This window comes from Mustelus asterias, chromosome 15 (genome assembly GCF_964213995.1).
Source record: "Mustelus asterias chromosome 15, sMusAst1.hap1.1, whole genome shotgun sequence".
Classification (NCBI taxonomy): Eukaryota; Metazoa; Chordata; class Chondrichthyes; order Carcharhiniformes; family Triakidae; genus Mustelus; species Mustelus asterias.
In genome coordinates, this window is record NC_135815.1 from 64,990,616 (window position 1) to 65,003,415 (window position 12,800).

Genomic DNA, 12,800 nt, shown 5'->3' on the forward strand with positions numbered 1-12,800 from the left:
GCCGAGTGGCAGGTCATTAAGCAAGTAAGTACTGCTTGATAACACCAATGACCACTTCCACCACTTCGCTGACAATTGAGTGCACAGACCGATAGGCTGGTTTTGTCGACGGGACACATCCAGTCAATTTTCCACACTGCAGTGTCGATGCCAGCATTGTAGTTGTACGAGAACGGTTTAGGGATGTGGTTAGTTTTGGTGCACAAGTCTTTTTATTACCATTGCTGGAATGTTGTCAGGGAACAAAGCCTTTGGTACCAATGTAGTATCCAATGTTTTCAGTTCATAGAATCCCGACAGAGCAGAATGAAGCCATTTGGCCCATCGAGTCTGCACCAACCACAATCCCACCTAGGCCCTATCCCCACAACCCCATGTATTTACCCTTACTAATCCCCCTGATACTAAGGGGCAATTTAGCATGGCCAATCCACCTAACCCCCACATCTTTGGACTGTGGGGGGAAACCCACGCAGATACGGGGAGAATGTGCAGACTCCACACAGTGACCCAAGCTGGGAATCAAACCCAGGACCCTGGTGCTGTGTGGCAGCAGTGCTAACCACCATGCCACCCCTGTCTATTGATATCACTTGGAGTGAATGAAATTGGCTGAAGATTGGCATCTGTGATGTTGGGGATCTCAGGCAGACTTAGCACTTGACTTGGTTGCAAAGTTTCAGCCTTGTCTTTTGCATTGGTGTGCTGGGCATTCCCATCAATAAGGATGAGATATTTGTGAAGGCTCCTTCTCCTCCCGTTAGTGGTTTAATTGGCCAACATCATTTTGGATTAGATCTGACAGGACTGTAGAGCTTAATTTTGATCAATTGGTTGTAGGATCGCATAACTTGACATCTAATTTTTAAGTATGCCTGAACCATAGAAACCCTACAGTGCAGAAAGAGGCCATTTGGCCCATCGACTCTGCACCGACCACAATCCCACCCAGGCCCTTCCCCCATGTCCCCACATATTTACCTGCTAGTCCCTCTAACCTACGCATCTCAGGACACTAAGGGCAATTTTAGCATGGCCAATCAACCTAACCCGCACATCTTTGGACTGTGGGAGGAAACCAGAGCAACCAGAGAAATTGTGGTTCTAATCAAAAAGAAAAAAAGAGGCATACATAAGGTCTAGGCAGCTAAAAACAGATGAAGCACTGGAGGAATACAGAGAAAGTAGAAAAGAACTCAAACAGGGAGTTAGAAGGGCAAAAAGGGGTCACGAAATGTCCTTGGCAGACAGGATTAAGGAGAATCCCAAGGCATTTTATACATATGTTAGGAACAAGAGGGTTGTCAGAGAAAGAGTCGGACCTCTCAAGAACAAAGGAGGGGAATTATGCTTAGAACCCAAGGAAGTAGGTGAGATCCTAAATGAATACTTTGCATCAGTATTCACAAAGGAGAGGGACACGTTGATTGGTAGTGTCTCAGAGGAATCATAGAAATCATAGAAACCCTACAGTGCAGAAGGAGGCCATTCGGCCCATCGAGTCTGCACCGACCACAATCCCACCCAGGCCCTACCCCCACATATTTTACCCGCTAATCCCTCTAACCTACGCATCCCAGGACTCTAAGGGGCAATTTCTTTAACCTGGCCAATCAACCTAACCCGCACATCTTTGGACTGTGGGAGGAAACCGGAGCACCCAGAGGAAACCCACGCAGACACGAGGAGAATGTGCAAACTCCACACAGACAGTGACCCGAGCCGGGAATCGAACCCAGGAGCTGTGAAGCAGCAGTGCTAACCACTGTGCTACCGTGCCGGATGTGTAGACCCGTTAGAACAAATCGCAATTACAAGGAAGTGTTAGGTGTTTTAGGAAGCATTAAGGTAGACAAATCCCCAGGGCCAGATGGCACCTGTCCTAGATTACGGAGAGAGACAAGAGATGCAATTGTTGAGCCTCTAACAGAAATCTTTGTTTCTTCATTGGACACAGGTGAGGTCCCAGAGGATTGGAGGATAGCAAATGTGGTCCCGTTATTTAAGAAGGGTAGCAAGGATAACCCGGGTAATTATAGGCCAGTGAGCTTGACGTCCATGGTAGGGAAATTGTTGGAGAAGATTCTTAGAGATAGGATCTATACACATTCAGAACTGAATAGTCTCATTAGCGATAGACAACATGATTTTGTACGAGGGAGGTCATGCATCACAAATTTGGTTGAGTTTTTTGAGGTGGTGACAAAAATGATTGACGAGGGAAGGGCCGTGGATGTCATCATGGATTTTAGTAAAGTATTTCACAAGGTCCCTCATGGCAGGCTGGTGCAAAAGGTTAAATCTCAGGGGATCAAAGGTGAACTAGCTAGATGGGTACAGAACTGGCTTGGCCATAGAAGACAGAGGGTAGCAGTAGAGGGGTCTTTTTCTGATTGGAGGTCTGTGACTAGTGGTGTTAACACAGTAAGAAGTCTCACAACACCAGGTTAAAGTCCAACAGGTTTATTTGGCAGACAGTTTATTTGGCAGAAATAAACCTGTTGGACTTTAACCTGGTGTTGTGAGACTTCTTACTGTGTTTACCCCAGTCCAACGCCGGTATCTCCACATCATGACTAGTGGTGTTCCGCAGGGCTCTGTACTGGGACCTCTGCTGTTTGTTATATATATATATATATATATAAATAAAATATGATTTGGAAGATGTAGCTGGTCTGATTAGTAAGTTTGCGGACAGTGATGAACATTGTCAGAGAATACAGCAGGATATAGATAGGCTGAAAAATTGGGCGGAGAAATGGCAGATGGAATTTAATCCAGATAAATGCAAAATGATGCATTTTGGTAGATCTAATGCAGGGGGGAGCTATACAATAAATGGCACAACCATCAGGAGTATAGACACACAGAGGGATCTGTGTGTGCAAGTCCACAGATCCTTAAAGGTGGCAGCACAGGTGGAAAAGGTGGTGAAGGCATATGGCATGCTTGCCTTTATTGGGCGGGGCATAGAGCATAAAAGTTCGCATATGATGTTGAAGTTATATAGAACGTTGGTTAGGCCACATTTGGAATACTGCGTCCAGTTCTGGTCGCCACACTACCAGAAGGACGTGGAGGCTTTGGAGAGAGTGCAAAAAAGGTTTACCAGGATGTTGCCTGGTATGGAGGGGCTTAGTTATGAGGAGAGATTGAGTAAACTAGGGTGGTTCTTCCTGGAAAGACAGAGGTTGAGGGGCAACCTAATAGAAGTTTATTATGAAGGGCACAGATAGGGTGAACAGTTGGAAATTTTCTCCCAGGTCAGAAATGACAAACACAAGGGGTCACAAGTTCAAGGTTCAATACGGATATGCGGGGGAAGTTTTTTTTTTACACAGAGGGTGGTGGGGGCCTGGAATGCACTACTAAGCAAGGTGGTTGAGACAGACATGCTAGGATCATTTAAGACTTATCTAGATAGCCACATGAACAGACTGGGAAGAGAGGGATACAAATGGATGGTCTAGTTGGGAACAGATGATCGGTGCAAGCTTGGAGGGCTGAAGGGCCTCTTCCTGTCCTGTATTGTTCTTTGTTCACCCAGAGGAAACCCACGCAGACACGAGGAGAATGTGCAAACTCCACAGAGACAGTGACCCAAGCTGGGAATCGAATCCAGGTCCCTGGAGCTGTGAAGCAGCAGTGCTAACCACTGCTGCTGCTCCTGAAGTGCTTGCCTGCACTCTTCATTGAACCAGTGTTGATGCCCTGGCTTGATGATAATGGTAGTGTGAGGGATTTTCTGGCCCGTGAGATTACAGATTGTGGTCAAATACAGTTCTGCTATGGCAGGTGGCCCACAGTGCCTCACAGATGCCCAGTTGAATTGCTATACCTATTTGAAATCATCTCATTTAGCATGGTGGTAGTGCCATGCAACATGATTGAGGGCATTCTTAATATCTCCGCAAGGACTGTGCGATGATTGCTCCTACCAATGCTGTCATGGACTGCTGCTACATTTTTGACAGGCAGATTCTCTGACAAGAGGAAACACCCTCTCCATATCCACTCTGGCTATATTGCTCAGGATCTTAAAAAGATTTCAAATAATCAGCTCTTGTTCCTCTAAACGCTAATGGATACAAACCTAATCGTTCCTCAAAGACAACCTGCCTGCTTCTGGTATTAATCTAGTAAACCTTCTCTGAACTGCTTCTAATGCATTTACATATTTTCTTAAAATGAGTAGACCAATACTTCACACACTACTCCAGATGTGGTCTCATCAATGCCTTCCCTATACAGCTGAAGCATAACCATTGTAATCAATGTCCCTCACAATAAATGATTCAATGCTATAAGTAAATAAAGGTCACATAAATGTCTTATGTACATTCAACAGTTACTCCCAATCAAATCTTATTTTAGCAAAGCAGTACCTGGAACACAAGTCATCTCGGGATAGGGTTTTGAAATCTGATTCACTTAAGCGAACCTATTGTGGAACAAGACATGTGATTAGTTATTGCTAACCATAAGTAATGGGGTACAACTTATTTATAGTTATTTTTTGAGCTTACCTTCTTTGGGAGAGGTTCTTCATTAGTCATTCTGCTATCTGAAAGAAAGTTCATAAAGATTATAATCTACACAGTCACAGAATTGTCACAGCACATCAGGAAACCATTTGACCCATTGCATCTGCATCAGCTCTGAATGAGCACCTCACACCAATACAGAATTGTTACAGCGCAAAAGGAGACCATTTGACCCATTGTGTCTGTGTCTGAACCAACTCTCTGAACAAGCACCTCACCTACTACCATTCCCTGTAAGCCTGCACATTCTTCCATTTCAGGTCCAATTCCCCTTTGAATGCCTACACCACACTCTCTCGAGGCAGTGCATTCCAAACCCTAACCACTCATCTTGAGAAAAACATTTCCCTCGTATGACTTTTGCTTCCTTTGCCAATTACAGATCCAAGCCCTCTTTATTTTTGAATGGGAAAATTTTCTTCCCCCACACTCTGTACTCTGCACTCCTGAATGATTTTGAATACCTTTATTAAACTCCCCGCAACCTTTGGCAAAGTATGTTACAGTTATGTAAAACATTGGTTATACATTTGAAATAACGCACCCAATTCTGGTCGCCATACTACCAGGAGGACGTGGAGGCTTTGGAGGGAGTACAGAAAAGGTTTAACCAGGATGTTGCCTGGTATGGAGGGTATTAGCTATGAGGAGAGGTTGGAAAAACTTGGTCTGTTCTCACTGGAACGATGGAGATTGAGGGGTGATCTGATAGAAATCTACAAGATGAGTGGCATGGACAGAGTGGATAGTCAGAAGCTTTTTTCACAGATGGAAGAGTCAATTACCAGGGGGCATAGGTTTAAGGTGCAAGGTTTAAAGGAGATGTACAAGGCAAGGTTTGTTTTATAAAACACAGAGGGTGGTGGGTGCCTGGAACGCGCTGCCGGGGGAGGTGGTGGAAACAAATACGATAGTGAGTTTTAAAGGGGCATCTGGACAAGTACATGAATAGGATAGGAAAAAAAAAGAGGAATATGGTTCCCGGAAGGGTAGGGGGTTTTAGTTCAGTCGGGCAGCATGGTTGCTGCAGGCTTGGAGGGCTGAAGGGCTTGTTCCTGTGCTGTAATTTTCTTTGTTCTTTGAGAGATTGAATAAACTGGGATTGTTCTCCCTGGAAAGACAGAGGCTGAGGGGCAACCTGATAGAAGTTTATAAATTATGAGGGGCATAGATTGGTGGGAGCCTGGAATGCATGCCAAGTGAAGTGGTTGAGGCAGACATGTTAGTGACATTTAAGACTTATCTGGATAAACACATGAACAGGCAGGAAGAGAGGGATACAAGCAGTTGGTCTAGATGGGCGGCACGGTAGCACAGTGGTTAGCACTGCTGCTTCACAGCTCCAGGGTCCCGGGTTCGATTCCCGGCTCGGGTCACTGTCTGTGTGGAGTTTGCACATTCTCCTCGTGTCTGCGTGGGTTTCCTCCGGGTGCTCCGGTTTCCTCCCACAGTCCAAAGATGTGCGGGTTAGGTTGATTGGCCAGGTTAAAAATTGTCCCTTAGAGTCCTGAGATGTGTAGGTTAGAGGGATTAGTGGGTAAATATGTGGGGGTAGGGCCTGGGTGGGATTGTGGTCGGTGCAGACTCGATGGGCCAAATGGCCTCCTTCTGCACTGTAGGGTTTCTATGATTCTATGAAAACATGATCGTTGCAGGCTTGGTGGGCCGAAGGGCATGTTCCTGTATTGTTCCGTTTGTTTTTGTTCTTTTCTCTAAAAGAAAACAGTCCTAACTGCTCTAATCTACCTTAAGTGGAGTTAGTCAGCCCTGGAACTATTAGGAACCTTCCTGCAACTCCTCTAATGCCATCATATCCTTCCTAAAGTTCAGCACACAGAACTGGATGCAAAACTCTGGCCAAGATTTTTGCTTTAATAACTGTTCACTCAACCTGCCCTGCCATCTTCCATGACTCCAATCTTTCTAGTCCTCCACGCCTTCATGGATCTCACTTTGGCTCCAACACTTCTCCGTATTGAACCTAATCCACCACCTGGCCCACCATTTCTACCAATTTGTCTACGTCCCTTTGGAATTCTACATTATCCTCTTTACAGTGCTTCCAAATTTCGTACCATTCACAAACTTTGAAATTGTGCCCTGTACACCAAGTCACTAGGTCATTAATATGCATCAGGAAAAGGAAAAGTCCCTGGAGAACTCAAATACAATTATTCCTCCAACAAGAAAAACATCATTCAATCACGACTGTTTCCCTTCATTCAGACAATGCAGTATCCATGTTACTACTGTTCCTTTTAATTCCAACAGTTTTATAATTTTGCTCGCAGGTCCATTGATGCAAATGGGCGTCAATAACATGGTCCCCATCAACCCTCTCTTTTACCTCTTCAAAAAAAAACTCCAGCAAGTTAGTTAAACATGATTTCCACTTAGGAAATCATAGAATCCCTACAGCGCAGGAGGCCATTTGGCCCATTGAGCCTGCACCAACAATAATCCCACCCAGGCCCTATCCCCATAACCCCACATATTTACCCTGCTAATTCCCCTGACACTAACGGACAATTTAGCATGGCCAATCCATCTAACCCACACATCTTTGGACTGTAGGAAGAAACTGGAGCAGAGAAAACCCAAGCAGACACGGGGAGAATATGCAGACTCCCCACAGACAGTGACCCAGGCCGGAAATTGAACCCAGGTCCCTGGCATCGAGAGGCAGCAATGCTGATCACTGTGTCATCATGCCACAGGCTGGGTTCCTTTATTTAACACACATTTGCTCATGACTTAATTTTGTCCCAAATCATCATTGAGATGGTTCCCCACCAAAGTTAAACTGACTGGCCTGTGGTTGCTAGGTTTATCTATAAACCTTTTTTTGAACAAGAATGTAACATTTGCAATTTTCTAGTCCTTTGGGACCACCCAAGTCCAAGGGGGAACTGAATAATTAGGGTCAGTGACTGCAATTCCCACTCATTTCCCTCTGTATGCATCTCATCTGGCCCCAGTAACTTATCAACTTTTAAGTAGAGATAATTTATCCAAAATCACCTTTTTAATTTTAAATCCATCTAGTATATGAATTGCCTCATCTTTTATCATGTCCTGGGTAACATCTTTGTTAAAGAAAAATGCAAAGTATTCATTTGTACCCAAGCGATGTCTGCTGTCTTCATTCGTTAATCCTCTTATGTATCCTCATCTCCTCCTTTTACCACCCTTTTACTATTGATGTGCCTACAGAAGACTTTGGGATACCCTTTTACAACCATTACATATGACCATCACCAGGGCTGGTAATACCAATGCTACAGAAAAATAGAAGCCTGTACTATTAATATATCCCTTTAAATTCCTCTCACCACTGCAACATGCATGTTAATGCCAGAATGGCACCCCAGTGTTTTTATATCAAAACCTACAACTGCACTATGTTCATCACACTTCAAGTGGACAAAACAAGAAAGTTCCTTCAATATAGCTGCATGAAAATGTCACCATCTACCATGTTGCACTGTAAACCCTAATGACGGAACACATGAATTGCCTCAAAAGCTATGCAACAAAAGCTGATTCAATCATTTCTACTGCTTAAACTAATCAACAAAATTAAATCATGAAACTTCCTTGCTCACAACCTTGCATATATACAACTTAACATAAGTAACCAGTTTGGTTATTGAACTAAGTTGTCACTTAAGCATAAACCACACATATTACTACAATTTATTTCCATAAATTGATCATGTTTTCTACATCGATCCTAATCTGGAAGTATATTCAACTAATGAAATAACAAGTGCAAGAATTTTGTACATTTATGTAATTTTGAGTTAAGTGTTGCTTTCAAATGTGGAATTAAAAGTCAGGACTATTGCAGGAGATAGAGCTTCCCGAAACCCCAATACTCTGCAATGGATGCACTTATAAATGAGCACTTCATGGTTTCCACCAAAAAGTGCAATTCTTCAATAAACCATTGAGCCTCTTCCAACCTATCCCAGCACCATCCTCATGTGTTTAAATTGGCTAGCTTTCCCTCAATTGCACCTGTGCCATTAGAATCCCTACAGTGCAGAAAGCGGCCATTCGGCCCATCAAGTCTCCATCAACTCTCCAAGAGTATTTTACCCAGGTCCACCTCCTATCCCCACAATCCCACAAATTTACCATGGCTAATCCACCTAACCAACGCATCTTTAGAATCTATTGGCCTCAACTAATCACTCACTGGGTAAATAAGTTAAATTTTCCTGTGGATATACTGACATCTTACATTTATGGCCCCCAGTTTTGCACTCCCCAACAAGTAGATATTTTTTTCATGTGTATTAATCCTTTTATAATGTTATACAATAGTGGCTCCACCCCTCAATCTCCTTTTTTTTTAATAAATGAAAAGAGCCCCAGCTTGTAGTGTTTTTCCCGATAGTAACATCCTCTTAGTTTGGGTATCATCTTCGTAAATCTTTTTTTCACCTTCCCCAGTTCCTATATCCTTTGTATAATATACCCCCTTTCCTCCTCTACCCCACGTAAAATCTTATTTTCAAATGGAGTACCTGGCCTCCCTAGTCTTCCTACCAAAATGCACGGTAGCACAGTGGTTAGCACTGCTGCTTCACAGCTCCAGGGTCCCGAGTTCGATTCCCGACTTGGGTCACTGTCTGTGTGGAGTTTGCACATTCTCCTCGTGTTTGCGTGGGTTTCCTCCGGGTGCTCCGGTTTCCTCCCACAGTCCAAAGATGTGCGGGTTAGGTTGATTGGCCAGGTTTAAATTGCCCCTGAGATGCATAGGTTCGAGGGATTAGCGGGTAAAATATGTGGGGGTAGGGCCTGGGTGGGATTGTGGTCGGTGCAGACTCGATGGGCCGAATGGCCTCCTTCTGCACTGTAGGGGTTCTATGATTTCAATCATATGTGCCTATATCGAAATGATTTGTTCCATTTCACATCCATTCTGCAAATTTGTCACAAGTCTATCACACTATTGGCTATATCTCCCAATTTGGCACTGTCAGCAAATTTTGAAAATGTACTCCTGCTTCCCAAGTACAAACTGTTTATAAGAATAATTAGCAATTGTGGTCCCAGCATCAATCCCTGTGCAACAGCACTTTCCACCTTTTGCCAATCTGAGTTGCCCCCATTATTGTTTTAGGCAGCTCATCGTCCAATTTGTTCCTTGTCTCAACTCCACATGCTCCTAACAATGAGTTTTAAAAATCTCACGGTGTATGTTACAATATCACTATCTTATTTGACATACTACATTTTTAAAAATCTGCAGTTAAACAGAAATACAATCAAGATTATAAACATGTTTCCTAACAATAATAAAATTTCCTCAATTGCACTTAAGCAATACTCTTGGGTAATATTCCCAGGATCTCTCTATAAACATGCCTAACACTTGCTCCCCGACACTCAAAAGTGTACAAAACACTTAGCTAAAGGAGTTATATCTGGCTTCATAAAATGATGCCCAAATATAGCAACGCATTTCCATGCATGATGCTCAGTTTTATGAATTGAACTGCATCATATCAGAAGTTTATTTGCATTGACTTTAGAATCAAGGGGCCTGTGCCTACACTCTAAGAGCAACTAAGCTAATCACATTCCCAGTCTTTCCCTTGTAGCCCTGCATTTTTTTTCTTCAGTTAATTTTCTAATATGCCTTTGAAAGCCACAAATGAATCTGTGTCCACCACAATCCAAATACATTCTTGAAACTGCCTAATTTCTCATGTCACCTTATGTTATCTGGCCATTCATCCTAAACCCTCCAATGGGAACAGTTTTCCCTGCCTATTTGGTCCAGACATGTCAGCTCTATCAAATCTTCTCTGAGCCTTCTATTCTGTAAGAAGCCCCAGCTTCTCCAAAATAACTGAAGTCTCTCATACCTGGATGCATTCTTGTAAATCTTTTCTGCACCCCCTCTAGTACTTTCCGAAGTCTTCCCTGACGTGTGGTGCAAACAAGAGGCCAGTCCTACAGTTGAAGCTGAACCAGTTTTTTAAAAAAAACAAAGATTTTTCAGATCCTCCTTGTTTTGGCACTCTGTTTATTAAACTTTCTCAACCACCCTGGTCACCTTCAAATCCGTGCAAACCTGTGCTACCTGGTCCTTCTGCTCCTGCATCCATTATTTCATATTACTTTTCACTGTTCTTCCTACCAAATTCTATCACTTCACTTTGCTGTGTTAAATGTCATCGGTCACGTCTCTGCTTACTCAGAATCAGTCATACAGCGCAGCAAAAGCCCTTGGTCCCATCAATCTGTGCTGACAACAACTATCACTAAAGGCACACTAATACCATATCCTTGAAAGTTATGATATTTCACATGTTCATCCAAATATTTTTTAAAGGTTGCAAGGTTTCTGGCCTTCATTACCTTCCCAGGCAGTGCATTCCAGATTTCTATCACCCTCAGTGAATTTTCTCTCAAATCCCCTCTGAATCTTCCGCCTCTTACCCTAAAACCATGCCCCCCTCTTCATCAATCCCTCAACCAAGGGGAACAGTTTCTTCCTATTCACCTGTCCTCAGCCCTCAATCTTATACACCTCAAATCCTGTCTCCCCGTAGCCATCTCTGCTCATCGTCTTTTGAAGTCTTTCCCATCCCCAGCACAATAATTCCAAGTTTGGTGTCATTTTTTAAATTGTCTCGTGCAGCAAAGTCTAGATCATTAATACATATCAAGAGCACATGGATCACAACACTGACCCCTGGGGAGCTCCACTTCCTCCTGCCTGAAAGACAAAAATTCATCAATATTCTGTTTCCGGTCAATCAAATAACTTAGTAACCATGCTTACTGACAAGTTGTGTAGTGCTCAAATGTATTTTGCAAGTCTGTGTACACCACGTCAACTACATTACCCTCATCAACCCTCTATTCCCCATGAAGCTCAATTTAGCCATAACAAGTCTGTCTTGGCTTTTCTTAATCTATGTTTATCCAAGTGACTGTTCAATTTCTGGATTGTTTCGAAAAGCTTTCTCACAAACAAGGTTAAACTAGTATTTATAGTAGGCTTTCCTGTTTAAACAAAAAAGAGAATTTTCTGACAACACCCATGTATTGAAGGAAGATTATGCCCAGTCCCTCTACAATTTCTACTCTAAATAATCAACTCAAGTAGCGCCAGTCTAATACCCGGTCTCCCTCAGTTTTTAACCCATCCAATGTCTCAGATACCTACTCCTTCACTATGACTTTGGAAGCATCCTCTTCATAAAAAAGTTTCAAAGTGCCCATTTTCCATCTCAGCCATGCCCTCCATGAGTTGATTTACTTTTTTGGCTCCTTATCAGCTCCACCATTCTATATAATCACCACTTTACTATGTCTATGAAAATTTTGGATTTCCTTTTACATTAGTTCCAGTCTTTTCTCACTCTGCAGTCCCTCCCTTCTCCTGTGAAATTTCTACATTAAGCCTGGCTTTCATTGGTAAACCACATCCGTCACACAGATCTTTGTTTGTCCTATCTTGCCCCTTTTTGGGAATGTACCTTGACAATCCCCAAAACATCTTTTCAAAGTAAGAAGTCTCACAACACCAGGTTAAAGTCCAACAGGTTTATTTGGTAGCAAATACTACCAAATAAACCTGGACTTTAACCTGGTGTTGTGAGACTTACTGTGTTCACCCCAGTCCAACGCCGGCATCTCCACATCACATCTTTTCAAAAGCAGCCCATTGATTTATTTATAGTTTTGGATGTCAATTTTGACCAGATATGTTCTCATCCCATTGAAACTCACCCTATTCCAATTAATTATTTTTATTCTTCGTTGCCCTTCTCCTTTTTCATAGGTATCCTAAACCTTATGATCACAGGTGCGTAAATGTTCCCCTGATACTTAATCCACCTCATTCCCCAGGACCAGCAATGCAACCTTCCTCCTTGGGCAGTAAACAGACCAATCAAGAAAATGCTCCTGAACAGTTAAGAAAACCTTAATCTCCAACCTTTACCACAATTCCTATCCTAGCCTCTGTTACAATAATTAAAGTTCCCCATTATCACGACCCTATAGTTTTTGCACCATTTTGTAATTTATTTGCAAATTTGTTGCTCTATCTTTCCCACTAGATAATGGCCTGCAGAGTACTCCAGTCACATAATAGCATCTGGTATTTCTTAGCTCCAACCAAGTCTCTTCTGTCCTTGCAAATCCTTCCATCCTCTTTCCAGCACCATTAGAGTCTTAAATCAATACATCTGGCTCCATCCCTTCCCCTTCTTTCCTGAAAAATCACAT

General features: G+C 42.9%; 1 protein-coding gene across 15 annotated transcripts in view; it reads right to left on the reverse strand.

Annotated features, from left to right (window-relative positions):
• Positions 1-12,800, reverse strand: part of wtap (WT1 associated protein) — a 68,564-nt gene that overhangs the window by 52,559 nt on the left and 3,205 nt on the right. For 12 of the 15 annotated variants that reach the window (XM_078230011.1, XM_078230025.1, XM_078230015.1 and 9 more), the window contains exons 2-3: positions 4,527-4,564; positions 4,386-4,441 (exon numbers count right to left, since the gene is read on the reverse strand). In XM_078230011.1, the coding sequence (XP_078086137.1) occupies positions 4,386-4,441; positions 4,527-4,556 (86 nt within the window). In that variant the 5' untranslated portion in view covers positions 4,557-4,564. The remainder of the gene's footprint in view (positions 1-4,385; positions 4,442-4,526; positions 4,565-12,800) is intronic. The other 3 variants (XM_078230017.1, XM_078230023.1, XM_078230018.1) reach the window with 1 other exon arrangement.